This window comes from Geospiza fortis, unplaced genomic scaffold (assembly GCF_000277835.1).
Source record: "Geospiza fortis unplaced genomic scaffold, GeoFor_1.0 scaffold23, whole genome shotgun sequence".
Lineage (NCBI taxonomy): Eukaryota > Metazoa > Chordata > Aves > Passeriformes > Thraupidae > Geospiza > Geospiza fortis.
The window spans coordinates 6,147,631-6,174,406 of NW_005054303.1; the positions used below are offsets into that span (position 1 = coordinate 6,147,631).

At 44.6% G+C, this 26,776-nt stretch overlaps 1 protein-coding gene across 1 annotated transcript in view; it reads left to right on the forward strand.

The window, feature by feature from the left end:
• The first annotated feature begins 1,260 nt into the window (after positions 1-1,260).
• The window catches only part of RCOR1 (REST corepressor 1), a 44,094-nt gene continuing 18,578 nt past the window's right edge, over positions 1,261-26,776 (forward strand). The window contains exons 1-4 of the mRNA XM_014311866.2: positions 1,261-1,303; positions 4,013-4,096; positions 21,765-21,817; positions 25,814-25,975. Of these exons, the coding sequence (XP_014167341.2) occupies positions 1,261-1,303; positions 4,013-4,096; positions 21,765-21,817; positions 25,814-25,975 (342 nt within the window). The remainder of the gene's footprint in view (positions 1,304-4,012; positions 4,097-21,764; positions 21,818-25,813; positions 25,976-26,776) is intronic.

A 26,776-nucleotide genomic window follows, 5' to 3' on the forward strand; every position in this document is an offset into this window, starting at 1 on the left:
GCCTCAGTCTTTGGGTAGAAGTGATGGGAAATTAAGGGGCTGTGTCATTTCTCTCCTATGCAAATCAAGGTATTTCTGCACACTGGTTTTGAGATGTGTCCTCACAACTCTGGGGGGAGGAACCCAAAAGCCCCCACAATACATTAGAATAATATTGATATATATGTCTTCTGCTCTGCTTCATTTCCTCCCTTCCACAGTAGAACTTTTTGGGCTTGTGCAGTAAACCACATCTGTAAAATGGGACGAACTTTTAAAATAACATTTTCTTCTCAAAGTAAATTTTAAGCTGGATTGGTTCTCTCCTGAGTTTTAGTGTACAGTCTGTGGAGTAGGGTTGTATTCTAGTGGTAAGAAAAGAGAGAGATGTGGTAATTGCTGTGGAAAAAGCAACATGATACTGTGCCTGGTTGGGGCTGCATTCTCTGCCTGGGTAAAGGCATTGGAAGTTTGCATTCTCTGTGAATTCTGATAGTGGAACAAAATTTAGGGTGTGCTGCTTGTTAGTAGAAAGTTTTCCTCTTGGAGGAAGCAACCATGATTCCTGACAGACTTGGGACAAATGGGAAAGCCAGCAGTGGGAAAGTGGTTACAGTGTGTTCACTCCCACAAAACTGACCTGGAGCTAATAGCTGTGGTAGAGACTTTACAAATACCTGGTGGGTAGCTAGATGAAAGTGCAGGATTACCTGAAATGTCAGATCTTCTTGTCTGCCACTATACAGCTTCTCTAAGCACAGGTTGCACTGGTTTAACTGCAGTTGCTTAAACAAGCAAACCTCATTGATCCTAAATTGATCTGCTCTCCTAAAAAAAGAGTAACCCTTGCCCTTCTTACGTGGCTATTTTTACATGAAATATGCAACAGATTAAATTGAATTATCTTTATCTTATCTAGTGAAGTGCAGAGCGTCAGAATTCGTCCTGGTAGTCCTTGTTCAGAAGCATGGGGCAGTGTTGGTGAGCATTGCAGCTGTGCTTGGAATGGTGCTATAAAGGGATGGAACAGCCACTCTGCTCTGAGGCCCCTCTTCTGCTCTCGTGGCTGTTGCTCTGAAGCAGTCATTTCATTTCAGTGTGATTCCAAATTCTGAGCAAGCTCTTAAGCTTTTTGTTGGTACATCATGCAGTAAGAATACTTATGCTGTGTATATTTATGGTGGGGTCAGCGCTGTACTGGAAGAATGCCTGTCATTTCTGCCTTACATATGAGGCACAGTAAATGTGGGGCTGTGGGCTCGAGAAGGGGTGCTGGGGAGGATGTGGTGCCAGAAGGTGAAGGACCTGGCAAGCATCTTGGAATGTAGGGAGGGAGAATCAGCCTTTATGGATGCTTGAGGCACATCCCCACTCCCATCTTTCTATGTGTGTTGGCCTTTAGGTGCTTCTGCCCTTAGCAGAAAAGCATGAGTTTCAGCATAACCCTACTGTGTGCCTTGGACTGTCAAGGAATGAGGCCTGAGGGTGGATAGGTGTGGGCTTGGGTGGAGAGGTGGAGCAGGGGACAAGTTGCAGGAACACTGGAGGTGCTGCTTCACACCCATTCATGAGCCCAGTGTAACTTGGCTGGTTGGTGCTACAGAAGGGCTGGAGAGAGGAACTGGCACTGGGCTGTGGAGATTGGGCAGAAGAGGGTCCTGAGGGTGGCATGAAGCCCAGCATCTGCAGGCACCTCTGTGTGTGATGCCCAGGGAGGGAATGCCTGGCTGGAAGGAGGTAGCTCCTAACCCACGGCATTTCCTTGGCAGAGGGGGTTCCTGCGTTCCTGTTGTGGAGTTGTGAGCAGCATGAGGAACACATTTGGCCACGCTGCTTTTGGGTGCTGTGAGGTCCTGCAGCACCTCCCCGCTCTGGGTATCACCTCCCAGGGCTGGTTCAAGTCACAGCCTGGAAGGGCTGTGGGGGCTCCCTCTGCAATGCCCCAAAGCCTGACTTGGGCTTTTAACCACGGAGGGTGAAACTTCACCCTACCTAGTGTGGGTGAGCTGAGCTAATGGAGCACTGCTCCTGACAGGCAGCTGGGCTGGCATGTGCACCTGATGTGTCCCAGAGCAGAGCAGGTTCAGGCTGCTAAACTGGGAGAAAACTTTCCTTTTCCTGATCGAGGTGGGTTCTCTGCTAAAGGCAGGCTGCCATTCCCTGGTGTCCCACCTCACTTGGCAGTGTTTGGGCATCAGGCTCCTGAGCTGCAGCGGATACTGGGGGTGTGTTGGGATTTGGATGGAAGTGTTTAAATTCTTGGAGACCTGACTGATGATTACTGTCTTTGAGTATTTTTATGAGATAAGAATGTGCTTTTCAGTAAGGTTAAAGTAAGGAGAGAGAATTCTTACTCTTCTGTTCTATGAAGCCCATGTTAGACTTCAGTAGAACAGGCCGTCCTGGATAAGGAGACTGAAGAGAAAAATTTGATAAAGGGGAGGCTTAGGGTTGACTCCTTCTTTGCATTCCAGCCTAGACTTGAAATGAGGAAGAAGGTAAAATTTAATGCCAAATGTTTCAAGACTTGTAATTTTAATTTCAGACACTCTTTGTGTTCTGTGTCTGGTCTTCACCTCCCATCTCTTGCCAACAGAGGATGTTGTCTCTTCTCACTCCTTTTTTTTTTGCCTAGTTTAGGAAGTAATGAGCATGCAGAGCATGCAAAATATCTTGTATGTGCAGTTGCTAACCATCCTAAAACAACATGAAACCTTCCCAAACCTTCCCAAAAACCTGAGTGAAAGATAATCATGGCATCTGTTATGAAAGAAACCTGCTAGTTCAGTGTAAATATGTTGCTGACAGGTGGTTATTTTTAATACGTGCTATTTGTACTTTAAATTTAATGTTAAAATATTTTGGTCATCTGAACCCTGACTGTTCTTAGCTGAGCAGATTTCAGGTTAAAAACAGTGGTGGAAACCATGAGTGTTCATAGTACTGTAATGTAACTTTGTGTTACTAGATCTTTTCTGACCTGTTTTAATGCATCATGAAGTGGTGGTTATATGTCTTAATTGCACAGCACAGAGAAAATAGCATCGTGTTGAAATATTGCATAAAACTTGAGCGTTATGTGGCATTTTGTAGTGGAAATAGTACTGCAGGTACTCATTTATAACAAGATTTGCAAGTTTCTCTCTGCCAGGGCGGGTGGTTGGGCTGGCCGTGTGTGTGCTGACTCAAAGGAGTCAAAGGAGGGAGGTCCTTTTTTTCCTCTTCTCGTCCTCTTCCTCCTCCTCCTCTTTTGACTGCTTGTGACCGAACATCATCAGAATTGATAAGAGCTTGCTCTTGACCCATACCTTAGTTTGAAGTTGCTTTTTTGAACTATGTGCAGCTGTAGATCTTCACTTGGGATTTTCAGAGCTCTGCTGCCAGCCAGGTGTTAAGCTGGTTAAAAACAGACTGGTTGTCAGAGTGTGAGTTCGTGTCTCAGTGTGGGTGTGGATGCATTTGGATTTCTCTGGAGCAGTTGAGCCTGGGTCCTGACTGTGACCTGAGGGACCCAGTGTCACGTGGGTGGACATTCCTGATTGTATGGGGCATGGAGGCACAGAGGGGCTGTTGGGACAGTGCAGGAGGTGCTCAGAAGTGTTGTGTGGGAGGTTTTATGCATGTGCCTACCCTGAAGGGTTAATCTGTGTGCACTCTGCAGTCTCATGATGTCCAGAGCTTGGAGCCTGCTGCCTGAGCCTAGCTCCTCCCTTTTTCATTTAATGATGGCTGGAAGAAAAATAATCAAGTGTGCTGGAAGAGAAACATTAATTAACTTTTAATTTAGATCTAACGTATGCTGCTTAGTGTACTGCATGAGAGTGTGCAGTATCTGTCATGTTATTTAGAGGGTGATGCATTTGAAGAAACAAGGAAAAGCCTCAGGTCTGAATGAGAAGATGGGGTTTTAACTTTGTGGATGGGTTTTATATCTTGATTAAAAGTTGCAGATGTGTGATAAGTCGCTTTTGTATCCATTTTGCATCTGAAATTACGTTCTCTGTAACTTGGTTTGTGTCTGTTTTCTCTTAAGCCAAACTTGCAAGGCGAAGTCAGGAGAGAGAGAATCTCGGCATGCTGGTCTGGTCACCTAACCAGAATCTGTCTGAAGCAAAATGTAAGTCTCTTCCACTACTTTTATTCCCTTCTTTCCTTACGTGTATCACTTCAAGAATGCAAAGTTGCCACTTTTGGTAGAGAGCTTATGTCTGTGACCTTTCCATTATGAATTAAAATTAATTTGAAAAAAGGAAAGCCTACAAAGCAATCCCCAGATGATCTTTGTTCTCCACTGGGCAGCTGCTCAGTGTCAAATCCACGGGGACAGGGAAAGCAAGAGAAATGTGACAAATACTATTCCATGGTATGAATTCTTTAAGCTGCTCATCTGCAGACCTACACAATGGGCTTTTTTTTTTTTTTGCTGTTGGTGCTGTAGAAGACCACAAAAATAACGGGGGGAGAGCAAAATGAAAAGTGCTTGGGGCCTGGGGGTCCGGGAAATATTTGGTAATTAGTAGTACCTTTTCCTCTACAAAGACAAATCCACATCTGGAGCCCATGGAGGTTTTAAATTCCAGAACAATTGCAGTGCCTTGCAAGTCCACGTGAGGGCAATTAACAGCACTCTGTGTGTGTCTGGGAACAAGTCTCAGTGCTGCTGCCAGATGGCAGAACCAGTGTTTGAAAGGCTTGTCTAGCTACAGTTCTCCTCATGAATAAGTAGGGCTCCTTGATTAAAGGGCTGCTGTTTGAATGCAGTAGCTAAACCTAAGCGCTTTTGGGGGAGGGAGCTGAAAAGAGCTTATTTTGACTTTTGCTTATACCTTGGGGTTTTTTTTTTTTAAATTTTATCCTTTCTGATTTCGGGGGCCAAGAATGAGAATCATGCATTCCTGTTCCTCTGCAGTTTTTGTGGTGGCACTATTAAGTGAATACCTGATTTTCCTGTAGACCCAAGGCCTGGGATGCATGATAAGGCACATGTGAAGATGTAGTGGCATTTGCAAATTAAGGCAGCAGAGACTGTGCACCAGCTGGTTCTGTCATGAAGGGCCTGTGCTCTGCCCTGGGGCATTTGTTCCACTGGGCAAGTTACCCCTTAAGTTACAGAATGATGATGGTACTGATCTGCAGATAAAAAGGGCTTTGGAAGGATCATATTTGCCTTCTCTCCTTGTCTGCTCCCTGCTGGCTATTGGGTGCTGAAATAAATAAGACTGATGAGGAGAGGAATGTATTTGACAGTTATTAGAAACCTCTTAAAAGGTATAACAGCAAGAAATAGTTGCCACCACCCAGAAGAGTGAGTGTTCATAGGCTGTCTGTGACACAGGATTCCTGTAGCTGCCTCTCAAGTCTGAATGTCTTTTGACTCTCAGCTCAACTTTGGAACCTTTAGCTCCTGCCCGATAGGAAACTGGTTTCTTGAAGAGGGAAGACAGAATGCAGAAGGAAAAGGAGGAATTGAGTAAAATAATCCTTAACTGAGTATTCTGTGGTAGTTGGCACAGAAATATACTCAGAGTGCCTAGAGAGGATGAGTATATTTCTCATCCTCTCTAGGCTCTATGAGGATGAGAAATATACTCATAGATGTTCATGACATCTTCTTAGATGCTAAGAAGATGTCATGCTAAGAAGATGTCATGAACATAAGAGGTAATTAAATAATAAATAAAAACTAGGTGGCAGTTGTCTGTTAGTACAGTAAAAGAGTTGGGGAAAACAATGTGAATATAAGACGGGGGCTAGAATTAATTTCTCAAAATATTGAATATTTTAGTAAGAGTATAAGACTCACCAGTGAGTTCACCTTATAAAAGAGGTACAGCAAAAAAAATAGCAATACTCATTTGGAGTTTGGGGAAGTGAAGTATGAGGTTAGTGCACCATACATGGCACAAAAAATACCTCCCAGGTGCCTGTTTGATACAGAGGGATGGAGTTAAGAAATTAGATATCTAGTAATAGTAAAAATCCAAAGGAGCATTGTGAGAGGTGAGAGGTGGCATGGGAAGAGGGCAGCTGTGCAGGGAATGAGAGAACGGGGCGGGGCTGGTTGGTCATAGCTTTGTTTTGTGTCAATCTGAGCTGATCCTTTTGAAAGGAATCAGGTATTCCTGTCTCTATCTGGCACTTCTTAAAAATGAGCTGCGAAAAACAAACGCTGCTGAAGGTAGGAGCTTTTGTTTTTTTGAAATGAGAAATGGGTTGATTGGTAGAAATAAGTTTATTGCTCTAATGTATTCAAGAGAGCTGTTAGGCACTGATTGCATGAGAGCCTGATTCCCTTCCTTGCAAAGGATGGGAACTTCCTCCAGAACACCAGTACTCTGCAATGGCTGTAGAGCACTTACTAAATGTATCACAAGCAGAGTTCTCTAATCTGCTTTATGGTTTATGGTGAAAGAACATCAGGAGACAGGAGGTCTCTCCAGTGTCTCTCAGGTTCACTGACGAGTCTTGGCATCGTTGATAGCGAATCCGAGTTAAATGACATCCAGGGGGATGTGTGAGAGGACTGATGATGATCAGCATTTCCATCAGTGATGTGGGAATTGATATGGAATTGTGGATGAGCCTGTAGACTGACAGGATGGTAAATAAAATTAATGCTACTGACAGTCTTGTAGAGTGCTTTGGGTCTTTTCCTTACTTGGACTGCTGCCAATGCAGTGGGCTCTTAATGACCCAACTGCAGGGTTGTGAATCTCAGTGCTGAAATCTCTGGCTTTCTACATCCAGCCTGGGGTTTGGAAGGAAATGGCTTAGAGAGCAATCTTGGGGAAACAGTGGGCAGGTAATTCAGCAAAGCTTCCCAGTGTCCTGCTTGACCCAGAAGATGGTGTGGGTGTAATGAGTGAGGTAGTCACTGAACAGTTAGCTGCCTCTCCACCCAGCAGCGTTCAGGGGAATGAACCTTGCCTTAGTGTTTAAAAACTGAGAAAAGGGTGGAGACAGGAGCTGCTGGAACAATTTGGAAACAGAAGCTGAAGCAAACTCCATCTGTTTAGCTTACTGAAAAGAGATTGAAAGGGGACTATTGTCAATTATTCTCTCAAAGAGAAATTTTGACATAATAAGAGACGCACATAATACAAATAGATGGCTGCAAAATACACCCACACAGTTTGAAATGAAATGTCCGAGTGTGTGGAGGTTTTTTTTGGAGATTGACTACTGGAAGTTATCCAGGGAAGTGATGGATTCTTGTATTTCTTGATGCCTTTTTAAACCATGGATTTTGGTGATGTATTTTCCTTGGTGGGGGAGATAATTTGTGGCAATGTGAAATTGCAGGTGGAAGGAGTTCTCCTGTGGTCTCCAGGAGGTTGGTGTAGCCCCTTGGGCTGTACATTAGTGAGTCCCAGCTAGCACATCCATTTCAATGCTGCTCCTCAGGCTGAAGTGTGGGTGAACAAATCCTTCCAATCAGCACACATTGGTACCTGTGATTACTTTGGTTTGTACTCGAAAGCCTTGAATCCATCCTGTGCCTGAGAATCACAGAGCTCTTCTCTGTTCCTGTGGCTGGGGTTCAGCAAGAAGATGGAAGCAGCACATTTAGCTCTTCCTCAGAGTGAACTGTAGCTCTTGTGAGCAGGAGAGTTCTGTGCAATCAGTGCATTCCACCCTTGTTAAAGGGGAATCTGTGCTAAAAAGCACTGAGCAGATCTGTGACAGTGCTCAGAGCAGTGCACCTGATGGGTTTGGCAGAGGGCTGGCTAAACTGTTGGAGGTTGTGGGAGGGTCTCCTGTAAGCTGCTGAAATGAATCCCAGAAAGACCAGTGTGTCAGCCAAGACCTGGTGGGTATCTGCACACCTGATGCTCCAGGCTCGCACAATTAGTTAAAAGCTTGTTGGGGTCCCATGCACCCTGTGTGCTGAAGAAATGTTTTAATCACACTGGAGAAGCCTTTTACCTGGATCTCAGGAAGTGATGAATGTATAGAGAACATGAAAGCAAAAGTATGTGTTGGCATATTGCTGATTTTTTTTTTTTTATCCTTTGCCTTGCTATTCATTAATCCTGGGTACAGACACTTACTGCCTTGCCCATATTAATACCAAAGTTGAATGCTGCCAACATGGTCCATATCTACTGCCAGACTTGTGCCTTTGAGGGGTCACTTGCATAGCAGTGCCACCATAGTAGTCACAAAGTTAGCCCAAAACTAGAAGTTTGTCCTTTCTCTTTTGAAGATGAAAGAAAGAAATGTCACTATATAGTAACTGAACATTTGGACTTAAAATAGCTGCTCCCCTTCTAGTTCTGCTCCAAATACCCGGTGCTGTGGCTGGGTCGCACCTCTCACAAAGAGCTTGCTGTCCAAATGAGACCCAACAGGCTCTGTGGACTTGGTGCTGTGGAGGGCAGCTGTTCTGGCTGTGCTGGGACTCTGTCACAGAGGGTGGGGAAGGACACAGGAGGAAGAATGATGCCTTGAGCAAGGTGACATTGAGGAGCAGGAACAGCTAGGTGGAAGACAGGCATCTGCTCTCTTGGAGTGGCATGTGGTGAAGGAGGAGGGGAGATAGTGAAAAATGCATTGTAATGATGCTGTGGAAACCCTGCACAGGATCGAGCTGGGCCAGCATGAAGCTATTAATAAAACAGCAGTGTGTCTCTCTGTGCCAAGCACACCAGTGAGTGGAACCAAATAAATGACTTTGGGTTGGTGTAGAAATGAGCAGGTGTTGGCATGCAGCAGCTGCCCAGGAGTGAGGCATGGACGCCAGGAGAGAGGGTAGGATGTGATTATTCCTTTTCTGCATGTGCAGTTCAGAGGTGCACACAAGAAGAAAAGATGTATTGTTTTGCTAGTGATAAGCTCTGCTTTGAAACTAATTTTTTTGTCTCTCTTCTTGACAGAATATTTGTGCTGCTAGATGGGAGTTTTGTTTTCTCACTGATATCTTGGTGGATATCTCCAGTGGATTTACAGTTTATGGGGTGTCAGTGAGCAGGCAAACACTGTTCCTAATACCTGTGGGACACTGGATCATGGATGGCAGCTGGATCTTCTGGTCTTGCAGTGCTGCTTCCTTTTGACCTGATGGCTGATTGGCATTGCCAACTTCAGCATTCACCAGTCCCTTCCTGTGTTATCCTGTGATATCTCCTCTTTTGAGGCTGCAGCTGGCTCCCTGCTTTACATTATGCCTGCCTTGGTGCACATGGGGGGAATTCACACATCCTCCTTCCCTCTGTGGAGGGGAAATGGAAAGACCCAGGAGACATAGGGACAGAGAAATGCCAGAATTAGGTGAAACAGCTCAGTGCTCCAACATCCTCCTAATGTGCCTGGCCACACCCTGTGGCTGGGGGAAAGGGAGCAGTCCCTAAATGTGCTGCAAAACCTGATGCTGGGAAGGCAGTAATGTGCCAGCTGAGGCTCTGATGGAGGAAGAAGTGCTGGTTGCTATGGTTACTAAAGATATTAACCCTGTGGTGTTTGGATGGGCAAGGTTTAGTTAACTGTGCCACAGGCTGGGTAACTGTTTGGGAGTGTGTGGTGCTCCACCCTAAGAAGTTATGAGCTGGCATTCAGGATTTGACAAGCCCATGTCCCAACAACATTTTTTAAGTGTGCCCTAGTCCTTAGTGTGTCAGCAGCCTTCTAAGGGTGCCAGTGGGTTTTGGTAGCTCCTCTGTGTTGTGATGGTGAATGCCAGAATTTCTGAGGGCAGGTTGCAGGTTTAGGTGGCCAGAGTCTGTCTCTTGCTTTAGTTCAAGGGTTAATCTTTGCATAAAATGGACTCTGGATTACTCTAGTTTTTCTTCCAAAGAGAATGTTGAGCCAGCTTGGGAATCTATTTTGTCTATTCTCTAATTTAAAATGACTATCAGAATAAAGAATATGAAAATGTCTTCTAAGGTTTACTGCATGTGTCTGGTCATGGTTTGTGTAGCCGGTCTCTGTTCTCAGTGTGTATCTGGGCCATAGCTGTTTTAAGAAGAGCTTATGTTTGGACATAGCCTTTTACCCTGGCTTACTTATTTAGTCCTGTGAATTCTGTGAACATGTGACTCTGTCACTATCGTCATTAGCTCTCATTTTCCATGGGGTGTAGAGTGCAATAAATAAATATGAGCAGAAAACCACAAATGGGAGAGTGTAGACTGGGGAAAGTGCTGATCTTAAAATCTCCCTTTTAGAAAATAAAGCCCCTATTTACAGGATGCATTTAAAATGGAAGGGAATATTCCTTCAGGGATATTTGAGAGCCACGTCCTCCCCAGCACACAGGCACCCTTCCTCAGGCAGCAGCAGTGAGGCAGAGGATACAGTCTTGTATGCATCAGAAAAGCTGTTCTTAAGTCCCTCCTCTCCATCATGCCCTAATCAGGGTCCTTGAAACAGTTGAAATTGTTGTTTTATTTTGAATCCGCTCTCCCCTCCATCCTCTGTCGTGACCTGGTTTGTGGCTCCACAAAAGGTTGTGTTGATGCTCAGTGAAAGTGCAGCTGCCTTGGCCAGGGATGGGAGAGTAGGAGCTGCTTGGGCTTTGCTACCAGAGGGAAAAAAGTATTGTTGAACTCTCAGCTAAGGTTATACTTGGGAGTTTTTTTGTAGTTGGCTGAGGGCTGTGGGAGGTTGTGGAGGAAGATGTGTGTCTATTGTGCTTCTGTTTTGGGATTTTTCTGCTTGTTTGTGTCCAAGCTTTTACTTGTTGATGTATTGGTTTCCTTGTTTTTTTGGTAGTAGTAAAAGTATGAGTACTGAAAAAAGAGCTGCTAGGTCTCTAAGGAGTGGACTTCAGGAGCTGTGATTGTCTCCTGAAGGTACATGCTGACCTTTTGTTGCTCAAATAAAGATGGCAAAAAAATCCAAACTTAGGTTTGTGCTGTTTGTGTGTGCTCCTTACCTAGAAATATCAGTTTGTTGTCTGTCCCAGTGGCAGCAAAAAGGATTAATGTAGAAGCAGAATTGGGTTTATGTTTATCCCTAATCCAAATTTCATATCATGCAGCGAAACTGGCAGCTGTGAAGCTTGGATGTAAATACAGTAGCTGAAGAATGCATTTCCATGAATTCAGAAATGAAAGAATTAGTGTTTAATTTAAGGTTCTGCTTGAATTTAGCTGTAGAAATAATATAAATGAATAATATAAAATAGAAATAGAATAGAAATAATATAAATGTCATGGCCACTTTTCCCAGCAGCTGCAGTCACTACACTTCAGAAAATGCTCAAAAGACAAAGGTGAAGGAATGCAATTTTTAGTTTTAACTAAGTCAACTTTTGATGCTTATAGTAGCATATTATGAATAGCAAAAAGATGATAACCAGCATTCGAAGGCTGTGGGTGTATCCCTGAAACGGCTGAGTTGCCTCAAACTTAGCTGCAGTTTCCCCTTTGTTTGTCATCTGCTGTGCTAGTTGCTGTTGCAGCTCTGTGTGGAAATCTCAGAGCAGTTCTTTCATCGTTATTGCTGCAGGTTGATGTATCTGCATCCTGAATGCATATTTAAATTAAGATGAATGTTTAACCCTTTCACAGTAGTGGAGTCAGGAGAGCAATTTAGTTTGAGAGAGCTAGGGTGCATATTTGGATGGATTGTAACAAAGGTACAGTGGATTGTGTTGTTGTGGTTTGTTTTGTTGTTTGGTTTGTTTTGCCTTTTTTTTTTTTCCCTAAGCCCATAAACAACAACAAAAAAGTCTGAAGATGAGAATGTGTTGGAGACTATCCAGGAAAAGGATGTCTTATCTAAGGTAGCTGTGTTTTCCTGGAGGAATTCTTGCTGCTGTGCTAGGAGGGGGGAGGCAATCACCAGTTTCTTCATGTGCCTTGTTCTCTCGTGCCACCTGTTAGTGCCTCCTTTTCCCTGCAGTGTGATCCAGGCCTTCTCTGATCGTGTCAGGCTGACCCACTTTGAAATGCTGCTGCTGCTGCGGGATTGAGCCGGTGCTGGGCTCGGAGGAAGCTTTTTCCTGAGAGAAGTTTAGAGACAGGATGACGTGGATGTAATGGAGTGATGGTGGCTGTGTTAAGAGTTACCTGGCAGGGAGCCTTGGTCTGAAATTCGTTTGGGAGCAGCCTTAGCCAGCCCGATGGGCGCTGTGTGAGTTGTAGGACCAGTATGACGAGAAGGAGGAGCTGCAGCTGCTTCACGCTGCTTGGCCCAGCCCTGGGACAGGCTGAGCGTGCTCCAGCCCTGATGGGAATGGCATGGGGCATTGCAGAGGACTGGGTTGTTTTCTCTGGTCTCTTATGGTAGCTGTGAGCAGAAAATAGGAAGGGTCAGAAAGCTGAGGGTAACTTTCTATGTTTTTTTGTTTAATTTTTTCCTTAGAGCAAAATTAGTCAGCAAGTGCATGTTTATAGGTATGTGATGGAAGCTGTGCACAGGCAGGTAGGAGCTCTTGTGGGAGATGTCTTCATGGAGGAATGCTTGAGGAGGTCATAGCCCTAACAGCTTGCTATGATGAGTTCATATGCTGCCAAGTGTGACCTTTACAGACCTGCTAGTGCAGGAGGCAAAGCAGCTTGGCTTTCTCCAGGACATGTGCCAGAGCTTCCCTCATCGTTATGTGTTTGCTGTGGCATCATTTGCTCTAATTAGGAGCCACTCCTACTACTTAATTTTCCTGTACTCTTACTTTTGCACTCTACCTTAAGTTACTTCCCTGTTCATGTGCTTCGTGTGGTAGGGTTGTAGTGAATTTTCTAGCACTGCAAGCATTAGTGGTAATATAAATACATAATAACTTCTCAGTAAGGACTGGGTTTCTAACTCCTGACTAAAACCGTGGTAACCCACCACTGATATTCCAGGGTCTGTTTAGTAACATTGATTTATCACAGGCTTTTCCACAGAGTGTCTTAGGGTCAGCCTTGAGGGCCGAGAGCCTTCATGCAGTCCAGGTTTCAGCATGTGCTGTATGAATCTGTAACTTGATTTTTTCTAAAACGACTTAATTTGGCAGTATTTTATTACCTTAATATCCCTCAACACAACACCACTGCTTTGGTTTAGAGGCTGCTGTAAGGATGATGTCATTCAAGATCTGGCTGTAGAACTTTGCTGCCTTTCTGCATGGACTTCTTAGAGGTCAGACACAGCTTTGTGCCTCTTCTGCTTCTAAGCCTATAGGAAGCAGATAAGTGCAAGAAGGGATGCACTGAATGTTAGTGTCTCCCAAAGGCTGACCTGTCTGTGGTGGGGTGATCCACATCTGTTGAGGGCAGCAACTGTGTGACTCAGACTTGTCTCCTTCCTCTTGCTGACTGCTGGCTTGCCTGATGCTTCCTTTCTGCCCAAGTGGCATCCCTCAAGGAGGTAGCCATGGGACAAATTGATAATTTCTTTTGCTTTTGTGTCCAATATAAAGGGAGTCAGCGTGCCTACTCCTTTCTTGTCACAGGCCTTATTATCAGTAACAATAATAATGAGCTGTAATTTAACCTGATGGCTATTCTGCTCCTGCATGCCCCTTGTGCATGTTCCCTCATGCTGCACAAAGACCCTGTGTTGTGGGGAAGTGGAGTTACACATGCTCTTTAGGAAGCCTGGCTCTGATACAGGGCTTTCATTAGTCTGCATTCCTCCAACAGCAGAGAATGTAATAGTTCTGGGTTTTAGGAGCTTTCAAAATCTCTTCGAGGTCGGAAAATGGACCTTGTGGAAGGTTTCACCCTCTATAGAGTGTTTTCAGTCTGGATATTCCTTGGTGGCTTCTGAAGCTGGTTGGCAGCAGGTTACTCAAGCTTTATGGTATTCCTGCCGACTGTTTTGCAGACCAAGAATTTCCATGTATGTATAAAGCATGATGTGGAGGAAGAGCTGAGAATGTTCCTAGGCAGGGTATTGAAACCTTGTATGGGATTGCTAGTAACCTGACTCTGTGGCCTCCCCTACTGATTGTGTCATTAGTGTGTGTCAGATTGGTGTGGTGGTGTTTGTTTGTTGGGGTGTTTGTTTGTTTGTTTGTTTTCAAATTAGCAAATATGGCTTTTGGAAAGCATTCACTGGATCAGGCATTCTCAAGAAGTGAGCATGATAATTTCTATACAAAAATCTGTGCAAAGGAGTTTCTTCTAACCCAAGTTAGAATCCCTGCACTGAACAATACGATTTTTTAAAAATAATCTACCTCTTGCCACAACTGTATTGATAATGCTCAAGTTGTTACTTGAGTTGCTTGGGTGTGTTGCTGCCTGTAGTTGAAGTGTATAATCCTAGGCTGTGACCTCCCAGTGGAGTGAACTCAAGCCAAAGTTTAACAGCAGAATAAATCTGGCTTTAGGGCTTCTCGGACTGAATTGAGAGCACTGTACTGAATAATGCAAAGAGTTATTCTGCCATAAACTCACTTTGTTGTTCCAGTGTTTTCTGTATGCATTTATCCTGTCTGTAACTTGTTGTTGTACATGGGAATGAATGTTTTCTCCCTGCCAGAAGCTAATGTGTTCTGTTTCTCACATGGGCTTTAAGCTCAATATCAATGGCTCCGATAATTACATTTAATACAGTCCAGTGTCTGTGTCTGATTTAGGATCAGGCTTGCAGTGCTAAATGATAGCCATGCTCGCATCTCATATGGTCACAGTTTAGGTCCCATGGTTATCTCATTTGGCTCTTCCTTGTTCTGTTCTTGTTCCCAAAGACAATATTTCCTCTTTGTTACTGCCCTGTCAGATCTCTCTCATCCTTTTCTATAGCACATCTGGCAACATCTGGGTTTGTGGTACCCAGGGCTCACCCAGGGCTCTGTAGATACTTAAACCTGTGTCATCCCTCCAGTAAAGTGGTGTTGATTTGCTATGGCAAGCTATGCTAAAGCTAACTCATTTGCTATGGCAGAGCAAAGTTCTGACTGTAGGTTGAATGTGATGGATGTGTAAGAAGCAGTCTTTTTTCCCAGAGGATCCTCTGTGGATGACCTTACCATGGGCATCCACATGGCCTTTCTGAAGGAGAGCAGCAGCAGCAGAGAGCATCACCCATCTGGCTGTCCTTCTGGCAGTCCTCATTAACACACTGCCCTGTGTGCATGCAGTCTGTTGAGACTTCATGGTGTGATGGTGTCAGCAGAGGGTGCAGCTTCAGAAAGGAACATGCATTGGTAAAGGCTTTAAAAGTTACATGTGTACTAACAAAAGGCCTTTCCTGGTAAAAAGTTTAATAGTTTTGGCAAGCCACAAAAATGATGCTAATTAGTCAGTACATAGTGTTTGTATTACAGCTTTCTAGCTGGTGTAGCAAAATCTAAAGGCAGATGAGTGGTGTCTTTAACCATCACTGAGGTTTCAGCTTTGAACTTGTCCTTAGGTGCAGGCCATGCAAAGAGCAGAATTAAAAATATTAAAAAAGGAGGTAGGAAATACAGTGTTTCTTTTTAGTTTATTAGTGTGCACTGCTTGGGGACTGATTGCCTTTGTGTGACAAAGGAAACTCTCAGTAGGTATTAGGGTTTTTAAAGGGATAAATCTCCCAGCAGTGGGGCACTCTATTTTATCCCTTGATTTATTCTCTCTCAGGCTGCAGTTTCTGTGCTCCAGGTGTGGTTCTGTGAACAGATTTTTCCTCACCAGTGTAAGTTTATGTAGACCTGTTCCTACCTGCCTGCTCATCCCTGCCACTGTGCTGTGCGGGGCAAGGAATGAGTCTCACTTTTGGCTTGAGTCAGTCTCATTCCTTGCTGAAACTAGGAGGGCTCATCATTTCTCAGGCTTGTGCAACCTCCCAATAAAAGAGATTTTTATATGGTACACGGCCATATAAAACTTCTATGAGTAGCTTTCAGCTCTGGTGGTGCTTTGAGTGGCTGCAGAGCTGGCACAGGACAAAGGGGCAGCCTGTGTGGGTAGGGCTGGTGGCAGGACAGTCCAGGACTGCCCCTCCTTGGAGGTCAGAGCATCTCCATACTGCCAGCCACCACTCAGTGCTTGTATGCCTTTAACTGCATGCTTGGGTGAGGAAACCGTTGTGCTGGGAAAGAGCTTTTGGGTGGCACAGTTTGCCAGTCTGCTTCCCTGGCATTCCAGGCAGGTGCTTGTGCTCACAAGTGGAAAGGGGTGGATGGAGGGTAGGAGTGCTTAGTCTGCTCCTGCTGCCATAGGAGACTTCTAATGCACTGGCACCCTGTGGCCCTTGGTACGTGGACAAGAGATGATACAGAAGTAAAATCTGAGCAACAGGGAGTGACTGGGTGGGAGGTTGATAGATACTGTGGAGTCCCATGACTCAAGTTGCCGTGCCCTGCTGCAGCAGATTTTCTCTTGGTCCTATCCAAGTAAGTTTCTCCTGGTAAGGGGTAACTTTTCCTTTGCCTTGCAGTTGCATTCAGACTTTTTCCTCACCTGCTGCAGATGCAGTGGAGTTGAAGCCCAAATCCTCTTGTGCCTTCAGTTGTGTGAAGAGGTTTTTGAGTGGCCTTTGTGTCTGTGTAACTAACACTCTCTGTTCCTATAAAAGATGTTAAAGGAGGCTCTATGCCTGCCCAGGTGGGTCAGCACAGGACACAAAACACCTCTGTGCTCTGTCTCCCTCTCTTCTCCTGCCTGTTACATCACATCTTACCAAGAAGAGAAAATAGCTTTTCCAAGGCATAAGAACCTTTGGAATAGAAGCACAGAGTAATTAAGGTTAGAACGACCTCTAAGATCAGGTGGGGTTTAGTTTCATTCAAGTGATTTTGTTCAGGATCTTTGCCTGCTTCCCGTTTCCAGTTGCAGCTAACTTTGGGGAGCCAGTTGAGCAGGCTGGCGTGCTTTTGGCAGCTTTCTCTGCCGAGCTGGGACCACGAGGTGGCAGGAGCGTTCCACGGGTGCCATTGCCAGGGCAGCGGCACGGCAATGCAGCTGCTCGGTTTTATAGGCGAGGCGAAAACTGCTCCGTTGTTTGCGTACCGTCATAATTGTGTTTTGGAATTTGGAAAAGTTTCACGTGTCTACATGTCCTTGTTTTTTTTATATAGTATAGATTTATTTTAGTCTTGACTCTCTCTTTTTTTTTTCTTTCATTTTTTTTCCTGTTCTCAGGGGAGATGGAGGGGAGGGAAAGATGTATGGCAACATCCAGAATTCCTTGCAGGTTCCAGCATTGATCAAACCCCGTGAAGCACATTACTGAGGCTGCAAAGGATGCTGCTTTTGTCCTCATTTCACCCTCTTCTGCCAGGGTATTGCATCACGTAATATGCAAAGTGTTCAGAGCTCCTGCAGTACCCTAGTAATAGGGGTGAACTGAGGTTGCAGCAACAGCTCTACCTCTGCATTCCTGTTGCTTTCTATAGGCTTTAGCACACTCACTCATGCTGCAAACCTGCCTTGGGGTCACTGAGTCTGCTGAACACAATGTGATTCTTGTGGGGTCATTGACAAGCAATTTGGGTGGAGGGAGAAATTCTCCAGAAGGACCCACTCAGAGATTGAAATGTGATCAAATGGTGATAAGGGGAGTCATTCTTTTCAGGCATTTCTCTTTTCACAGTTCTCCCGCCCTCCTGAAACAAATGCTCATGTTTTACGTCTCAGTTCTCTGTTCAAGGATGTAGGACTGAAAATCAGCAATGCAGTTGTTTGGTCTTTTTCCTCCTTCCCTGTGTCAGCCAAGAGGTTCCTCTTTCTTTTGCCTCTGGTGAGGAATTTTTGCAGGGAGGTGAGTTAGCAAAAGGCAGATCTTTATGAGAAGGCTGGCTGGGAACAGGAAAACAATTCAGGGGGTTAAGGGCACCATTTTGGTCAAACTCCCCTCTCTAGAGGGCAGGAAACGTCTTTCTGTGCTTCCTTTGCCACTCCCTTCCATTTCCCTTACCTCTTTGGCTGTCTTAGTGCTACACCCAGGGTCCTTCAGTTATCTCTTATTTGGGAGATGTCTTTTAGCATCTGAGCACTCTGTGCCCTCTTTGCTGGTGACAGTGTGTATGTGAGGCTCTGTTCCCTTTGCATCCCTGCCTTTTGTGCTACTCCTGCTTTCCTGAGCATGACTGGCTGTAGGAAGGGGCTCTTTGGGCCAATGCTCACTCCATTTTGGGTGTGGGGTGGACAGAGGGATCCTGCTCACCCCAACACAGCTAAAATGCACATAAGAGAAGTGTAGCCAAGTAGGTGAAGAAATACATTTTATGGTTCTGTTCTCTGTCCCTCCTCCCATCTGGTTTCTAGTAGCAACAAGAGCCTTCACAGGAGCAATGCATCTCCTGTCACACAACTGTCTCTATTCAAGTTTCATTGTATTTTTGGCCTTGGCTGTGTTGAAATATCTTTCTTGGTGTAGGGACATGAGTTGGGTGGGAGATGAGGATACTCTTACCTACCCTGTTGAGGAAAAAGTTAAGCTGGTAGGAAGAGTGCTTGGTGGTGTATTTTCTGCTGGGGGAAGTGAGCTGGGATTGCTCTGCTCCTCTTGCTTGTTCTCTTCTGGAAGGCGGCTCAGAGCTGTGCTGGCAAGCTGTCTCTGTGGTGTAAGCAGGGCTCTGCCCCAGGCTCCTGTGGCTGTGAGCTGTGATGTCCAAGCAGATTGCTGGGTTACACACTGAGCGTGACTGAATGAATGCCACTGAAACACAGCGAGCACAACTCCACGTGCCCGCTGCCTGTGCTTGCTAGAGGTGCACAGGGAAGGCAGGGATGGAACAGGACACTTTATCTGGTGTGGCATGTAAAGCATTGAGCTTGTGGCAATTCCAGGCTCTACTGGTATCGGAGGCTGAAGGGATCCTGTGACTCAGCTGGTGCCGTGCTCTTCCTTGCTTACTTCATATGGAGGGGGAAGGTAAAGAAAGAGCAATCGGAAGGATTGCTCAAGGGGCTGTCATTCCTCTGGTGCCAGCATCAGAGTGAGTGAGCTCACAATTAGCCAAGAAATGACGAGCAGGAGGGGCAGTAAGCAGGCAGGAAACAAGCCAAGAGGAGAGCACGGTGGTGTACTCCTTGTCTGTCCTTCGCCCACACATGCTCTTTTAGTGTTTAGGAGTACTACTGCTGTGTGCTCATAGTCGGTTTACTGCCTTATTGCCTTTTTCTTATTCTTCTTTTCTCTTCCTCCACTGTAACAATGAGATCTGATACTGAGGCATTACAGAACCTACCGTGACAGTAAAAGCATCTTTTCCTGAAAGCTTACTTTCATGTTGTCTAGTCACTCATAATCTACTGTTTGGCTCAGTGGTGTATTGCCTGGTTTGAAGAGAAATTATATTGCTATGTGGGGACCTTGCTAATATTGTTGTTTAAGTTAGGAGAGAAAATGCTGTAATGATTTTTTGGGGAGCAAGTATGTTTTCATTACTTAACAACATCAGGCATAAGAAAGATAATACGCTGGAAAGGAGAACGACCTCATCTCTTCTCTGTATGTATTAAAGGATCAGGTGCTGAAGTCAAATGAGGAGCTGTAGATCTTTCCACAGTGAAAGCAGGGTAGTTAATGCAGTAGTACTTAGCATTCAGGAGCTTAATTCAGCCTTGGACTTGAGAGAATTCAGCTCCTTTCCCTCCTCCTTCCTTCACGTCCTCCTTAAACAAAATATATAACACTGCATGTGCAATACCTGTTTTTTAAGGAAGCAGAGAGCATTTAGCTGAACTACAGGGAAATGCTGCATGTAGGGTTTCCTGGCAGCCTTTGCTTTCAATGTGGTTTTGTAACTCTGGAAGCACCTGAAGTTGCTGTTCTGCCCCCCATCCTACTGAGGTTCCCTGCCCCATTGGGCATGTGGAGGGAAGGGATGGTGTGTATACGAGGCAGTTCCCTTCTCTGCCCCTCTTTACCCTGTATGTCTCTTCTGGATCATGTTCTCTGCTTGTGATGTGGTTTTGCAAGTTGTTTTTTTTTCCTGTGGTGAAGCTGATTTTCAGGGTTTGTACTAGGCATTGGTAGCCCTCAGGATGTTCTATTAGGCAATGCGGCAAATTCAGCCTAGGAAGTTGGTCATTGTCCCAAGCACCTCCACTGCCTTTGCAACTATTTTATTATGTTTCCCTTGTGCAAGAAAAGGTTGTTTGCAAGAATGGATGATTTTCATCTCAGTTCAATGTGGTTCTTAGAAATAATTTGTTGACTTAGAGAGACAGATGTGTTTGTGTTGTAGCAGTGCAAATGAATGGTTGTGGCTAAACCTTTTTCCAACAGGCTAATAAAACTTTCACTGAGTGGGTCTAGAACGTGGAGCAGTGAACACGTTTCTCAGCCTGTTGGGAGTTGCCATGGTGTGCTGGTGGGAGCCTGGAAGGACAAGAACCTTATGGAATGTCCTTGCTCATGTGGAGCTGTGCCTGTGTTTATAGCATGCTCTTTTCCTGGCACAACATGTGGCTGTATTAATATTCTTATGTACTTTTGCAGGGCACTTAACAAGTCCGTCTTTTCCAACATCTTTTTGTGAAAAATAATGCAAAGTTTTTGTACTTTTCATGTGAAGGTCTGTCACATGTCACATTGGCTAGTCTAAAGATGAGATGTCTACTTTAAGTACCTGGATCTAAATTCTTCTTATTAATGACAAGTTGAAAATAAGAGGCTGCTGCTCTCCTGCTGTGCGTTTTCTGATTTATCCTTTCTGTTTTCCCAGTACCTTTTGAGCTTATAGCTTGGTTAATAAGCTGAAGGAATAATCGAGGGCTGTCCCAGCTTTATGAAAAAGCTTTAAAGAATACTGTGCTATTCCATAAGAGTATTCATAAAGGTAGAAAATAGGCAAGAAGCACATTTGAGGTCCAGACTGTGGGAAATGTGGCTTCCTTAGCTGCAGAGTGCACAGAACCATTTCCTTGCTGCGCACGCTCTCCATAAGTCTGATGCTCAGCACTGTAACTTGCTTTCATCCCTCCCTGGGTATCTGTAGAAAAAGAAGGGGGAATAATTTTTGAGTTCATTGCTATGTGACTCATTGTGAAGTCTGATTTTTGTATAAGGATGAAAACTTTTGCTGTGTGTATCAGTTTTAGGTGAGGGTACTACTAGCGTGTTGCTGGGGACCATACAGGCAACCTGTAAAAGGTGAAGCAGGAGCCTCACCTTTTAGATTAATCTGTTTTCAAGGGTGTTACTGTCATTACAGTGTGGTTAATAATGATCAGACACAAGGGCACAGACTTCACAACACCGCCACTGTTACTAACTTTGATCCATTCCTCTCAAATGGGTGCTGTTGGACATAATGTGGGCTCAGTCACTCTGGGTGAAGACATTTGGTTTAGTAGCATCTATACAAAATATAACTTCTCAGTGCACGTTCACATTGTAAAGATTAAAAGCTCATGGGTCATAATGATACAAGAGCATAGGGTTTGGTCCAAGATAAAAATTGCTGAGACCTAAGAATTGAAAAATTTACTAAGGTGTCTGCAGTGGTTGTGCAACACTAGGATTCTGGCAGTATTGGAAGGTATGGATTGTGTCTGGGGATGTTTTTCCTTAAGAAAACAACTACTTTGGGTCTATTAAAAAAATCACCACCAACCAGTGAACCAACCAATAAAAAACCCACCACAAAATAAACACACACCCCAAAAAGCAGCTGACAGAGTCATGTCTACAGTTTTGATGAACAAGTACTGAAATACCAGAGGCTGTGTTTCAGAAGTACTGGAATTGGATTGGATATCATGGACCATATAGGCTTAAGGAAAATACATAGTTTGTCAGGTGGCTTGTTTTTCTTACCTTGCCTTCTGTTCCTGAATTGTTGGAAACAGGAGCTGTTCATGAGAGTTCTCTGTGGAGGGCTGAAGTCAGAGCTGCAGATCTGGGTTTTAGACTGGAAAAGCGAAGGGGAGATGAGATCATTATATGAAATGCACTTACACCTTCTCTTTGTTTTTCAGTGGATGAATATATTGCCATTGCTAAAGAGAAGCATGGATACAATATGGAGCAGGTAACAAACCTCTGAATACTTTATTTTAAAATATTTTTCAGCAAGCATTCAAACATGACTTCAAGCAACTGCCTAGAACTGCTTCTTTCTGTACCTTCTATGTTTTCTCCTCTACTACTTGTCCCAAAACTGACTGTTCCTAATAGTAGCCTGTACTCTGTGGATACAGAGTTTACCTCTAGTTTTACATCAAGAGTCAAAAGAAGAAAAACAAAACCATTATCATTTCTAATGGAGTCTGGTCATGAGTATTATGCTTCTTCTGGTGACTGCTTCTTGAGCACTTTCAGACCCCCTAAAAATGTTAAAAAGATTGGCTTATCTTTGGACAGCTGCCTGATTGCACTGCAGTTTCCAGCTGACTGCTCCATCTCTGCTTCATGGATGTCTTGCCAGTTATTAATGAGCTATTGAACCATCATGTGCTTTTCTGAGGCAAACTGATACCCACAGTTATTTACCTTAAAACTGTGCTGCAAATCATTTTGCATTTCACAGATGAGCACCTTGGCTGTTAGTGCAGTAAACAGGGGATGACTGCCAGTGGCCACTGACCTTAGCCATGACCTGTAACCTAGGTCTGGAAACCCTGGTGTGAGGAACAGACCTCTCCTTTATTCCCTGTGGTCTAGGATTGTGTACTAATCTTTCCTGTGTTAACTGACAGTGATTTCAAAACATGCTGGGGAGATGAGTAGATCTGTGCCTGGGAAACTTTTCTGAATTCTGTGGAGTTTCCTCATGCACTCACTTGCTCGGAAAGGGAAGGCAGGGAATCTCACAACTCAGTGTATTGGCAAATCACATACTGTCTCTACAAGTACAAAAACCTGAAAGTTTATGAAATTGTTCAGACAGAGGCTGTGAGCATAGAAACAAATGGTGGGATGGGAAAGGGCTTCTATGTAAATGATTCTGCTGTCATCCTTGAGTCAGACTTTCAGTGGTTGATACTCATGCTCAAAAAGACTTCTTGCTGAACAAGAAAACTGAGGTTGAGATAGCCAGCAAAATTTCTGGCAAAACCAGGAATGATCAGGCTTGATAATTGTAGTTTCTAAGAGCAGAAAACAGCAACAAAATGAATGTAAAGGCATCAGAAGGCTGTGAACTTAAAATGAAGATAAAGGTGGTAACTCTCTTCAGCTGATATTGGTATACTCTAGTATTGGTTATTGTGGATAACATTTTTCAAGAGAGATGGTCTTGGAATAGTAGAAATTGGTTTTATTATTTTAGTGGAGAAGTGTTGTTTGGAAAGACTGATACAGAAGAATGATGAAAATGAAGCTTGTGATTTAAAAAAAATCCACTGAATTCTTGTGGTTTGAAAAACTTAAATTTAGCTAACAGAGGTTTGCATTAATTTTAATGTTGAAAATACAGACCTCCCACTCATTCCTTTGAGTCTTTTTCTTCATTTTTCTCTCCCCCTCTGTGTACAGAAGTTGCATGACTTGCCACATCAGAACGTAAAGTGACTGAGCAGCTTGTAAAAGTGTCCCTGCTCCTAAAAATTTTCTCATTCCTTCTGTAGCACTCTCACATAGTACTCTGGAGTTAAACATGTTTGCCATGTCCTTTGGGATTTCCTAGAGAGCTGTGCTGGGCATTTTCAGGAAATAACTGGAGAGGATCTAGCTTGTGTTGCTCTGGAAAGCACACGTTCATTTTGTATTACAGGGACAAGTGTCAAGGCTTTCAAATCAGGATGATTATTTGTGTCACCAAGGGAAACCCTGTCTTCAGCAGGTATCATCAGAGTGGCTGTTGGCTGAGTAACTGGACAAGCTGATGCAGACTCCCTGGAAGCCAGTAAAAGCTCACTTTAGCAGTTGGCCACTGTCTCTGGGCTCTGCTGGCCAAGGCCGCCCTGTCCCACATGTGCATTCCCCTGACAGGTGGTCACTTTGCTCCTCTGTCCAGGGGGCTTGCCTGACAATCATACAGAGTTTGCCTTTTTGCCACCTGTGCCCACTGCCCAATGCATCTCTTTAAAGGCTGAGATGTGCCAGTCTGCTGCAGGAGGTGGGGGCTGCTGGCAGGCTGCTGGGCTGTGTGCTGGCTGGTGCTGCTGTGCCCGGCAGGGTTCCTGTCCAGCTGCCCGATCCGTGCCAGCCCAGCTCCCATCCCTGTCCTTTCACTCCCCTTGCCCGTGGCTCAGTGCCCTGCTGTTGGCTCTGCTGCTCTTGGATCATGGCTGGAGGCTCAGGGCTGTGCTGCTGGGAGTCCCTGCAGCCAGGGCAGGCAAAGGGCAGGCTCCCCACAGGCCAGTGAGCTCTGGCAGGGCAGGCACTTCAGCTGTGGGCTGTTGTGCTGTGCTGTGGTAGTCACAGACTTTTAGAAGCACCACAGTATATCTGGCTGTGACCTGGCCTTTCCTGCCAGCCTTTGTCAGACACCCTGGGACAAAGGAGCCTGGGAAGGCCCTGTGCTCACCTGTGTGTGAGTGCAGAGTTCTTCCAGGGCAGCACAGGTGGAAGATGAATACTGATCTCCTCTTAAACAAGCCTATAAGGGAAATCTTCTTGTTTACCTCTTGCTTTATATAAGCAGCTCTTCCCTCAGTCCTCACTAACACCACAGTGCTATATAATGCTACCCTGCCCTCCCAAAATGTCTCGCTCCTTGTTTATCCCTTGTTTCCTCATAGGGATGTTGGGTAGATCTCATATTTGAAGCTGAATGAGATTGTCAGGGGAGGGGAAACTCAGTCCTTCATGGCTGCACAATAGTTTCTTTGACCCATCCTTGCCAGAATGGCTGTGTGGCTTCTGTGACAGACCAAGTGACCGTGCTACAACTGAGATTGCTACCTGTTCTGTGTGATGGCAGAAGGGAGGAGAAGGTGTCCAGGCAGCACTGAGTCCAGTAGGATCTGGCCAAGATCTTGGATAACACTAACATTTATATGCATGCTCTGTGCAGAATCTCAGGGGTGTGAGATCCCATAAAGGAACTACTTTTTTGCATAGCAAAGTAATGGGGAAACCCCGATTTTGGAGGGATTTTGTAACGCTGGGCAGCCAGGGTGAAACTACTAGATAAGGGTACCTATGGCTGTGAAACCTGAGCTGAGTTTGCATATGATGAGAGGGTTACTCTTACGTTTTACTCAGCATGTTAGGGATTGTTTTCACTTCACAGCAATTGTGAAAGGCTGGTTTTTAGCTCTGCAGAGTCAGGCCTTCCCAAAATGACTTGTTTTTTTGCTGGCATGCCAGAGGTAGTGTTGTGTCATAACACACAGGGGTTGTGGAGCTCTGGGAGAGGGGGGCTGTGCATGAGTGTCTCAGAGACAGCAGAAGGGGAAGGGTTTGCAGGTGGTGAAGTGCAGCACAGGCACTTTGGAACTGAGAAGCAGAGACTGCAACAGCAAAATGAGGTCTCTCATTTTGTTCCCTTGTTCTCTCAAGGGAACGAAAGAGCAGCCCCCAGAATGTGTGAGATTTATTCCTCCTTTGGCCAGGGACTTTTTAGCAGTAAGTCAAGGTGATGCATGTTCTCTGCCTTTCCTTCTTCCAGTTCTTGTTTCATTCTCTTCTCTTTTCCCAGTCCCCCTCAGAAGGAACCCCATAAACAATTATAAAAACCCCCAGTCAAAGAAACCATCCTTCTAATTGCCAGGAAATGGAGTCCAGCACAGGAAAGAAGCTGCCTCCAGTCTCTTTCAGGTAGACTTCCCAAGCCTTTGCTCAGGTTATCTGTGCATACCATGATCAGTAAAGCTGAAGTAATTTCTTAAGTTTTTTCTCCCACCTTTCTGTTGCTAATCTTTTATTACGTGATGACCTGTGTCGTTTTGATAAACTTCAGGCTGGTCTTCACAGCCTAGGACTCCAGGTTTCTTGCACTCAGAAAAGCACCTGATGTAGCTGAGAATTAAAATTATGTTGAACATGTTGCCTGAGAAAAATGTCATAGCTCTCCCTTTCCGTCTTCCAGTAATGCTTCTTTTGATTACAATTGTCACCTTGGTGTCTGTGTTATTTCTAGGCTCTTGGGATGCTGTTTTGGCACAAGCACAACATTGAGAAGTCTTTGGCAGATTTGCCAAACTTTACTCCATTCCCAGATGAGTGGACAGTGGAAGACAAGGTCTTGTTTGAACAGGCCTTCAGTTTCCATGGGAAAACCTTTCACAGGATCCAGCAGATGGTAAGTGGTGTTGCAGGAGTGGGAAAGCAGAACAGACTGTTGTCTTCAGTGCTGTTTGTGCTGAATGTGTGTCTAATGCTCTTGAGAGAGAACAGGCCAAAGGGGATGTTAGAGGGAGAATGCTGCCATGAATAGAAAGAAACAATATTATTCCCAGAGTCTCTGTAGAAGTGTTTTCCTGAAGTGCTTTACTGGTTCAGGATAAACTATGACTGTGTGATTTTTTTTTTTTGGTTGGAAATTACAGTTTTCAGTCCCCTGTGTGCTATGGTAGTGTTTGTCTCAGCTGCAGTTCAGGCATGATCTGTAGACATGCCCACACATATACAGTAAAGATCATCTCTGTGCAAAGTTGATTTCCTTTCTTACAGTCTGATTTTTAGGAATTAATTTTATTGAATGATGAAGTCTGTGCTTAATGTGATTTGGGACTGTCAGCAGATGCTGTGATGGAGGCTTATACATCCTTGCAAGCTTCAGTCCTTTGCTTTGGGTTGGTAATGATATGTTTTAGATGTATGATTGAAAACTTCAGGGATAGGTTTCTGCCTGAAAGGAAAGTGCTACGGAATGTGCAGTTTTCTTTTGAAAGAGGGAGAGGATGGGTTGTAAAAATTTTTATTAATTGTATCTTGAGTGTTTTCAAGTGGTTCATCACCTAGGTGGGAACTAGACTTTGTTCTTTGCTCTCCTTCAGTAAAGTAGTCTCTTGAGTGTTCCAGCAGGACCCAGTTCCACTGTCTGTGACCCTTTGAAGTGAGCCTAGGCTGTTGCAGTGTTGAGCCTCTTTAAAGTACATGT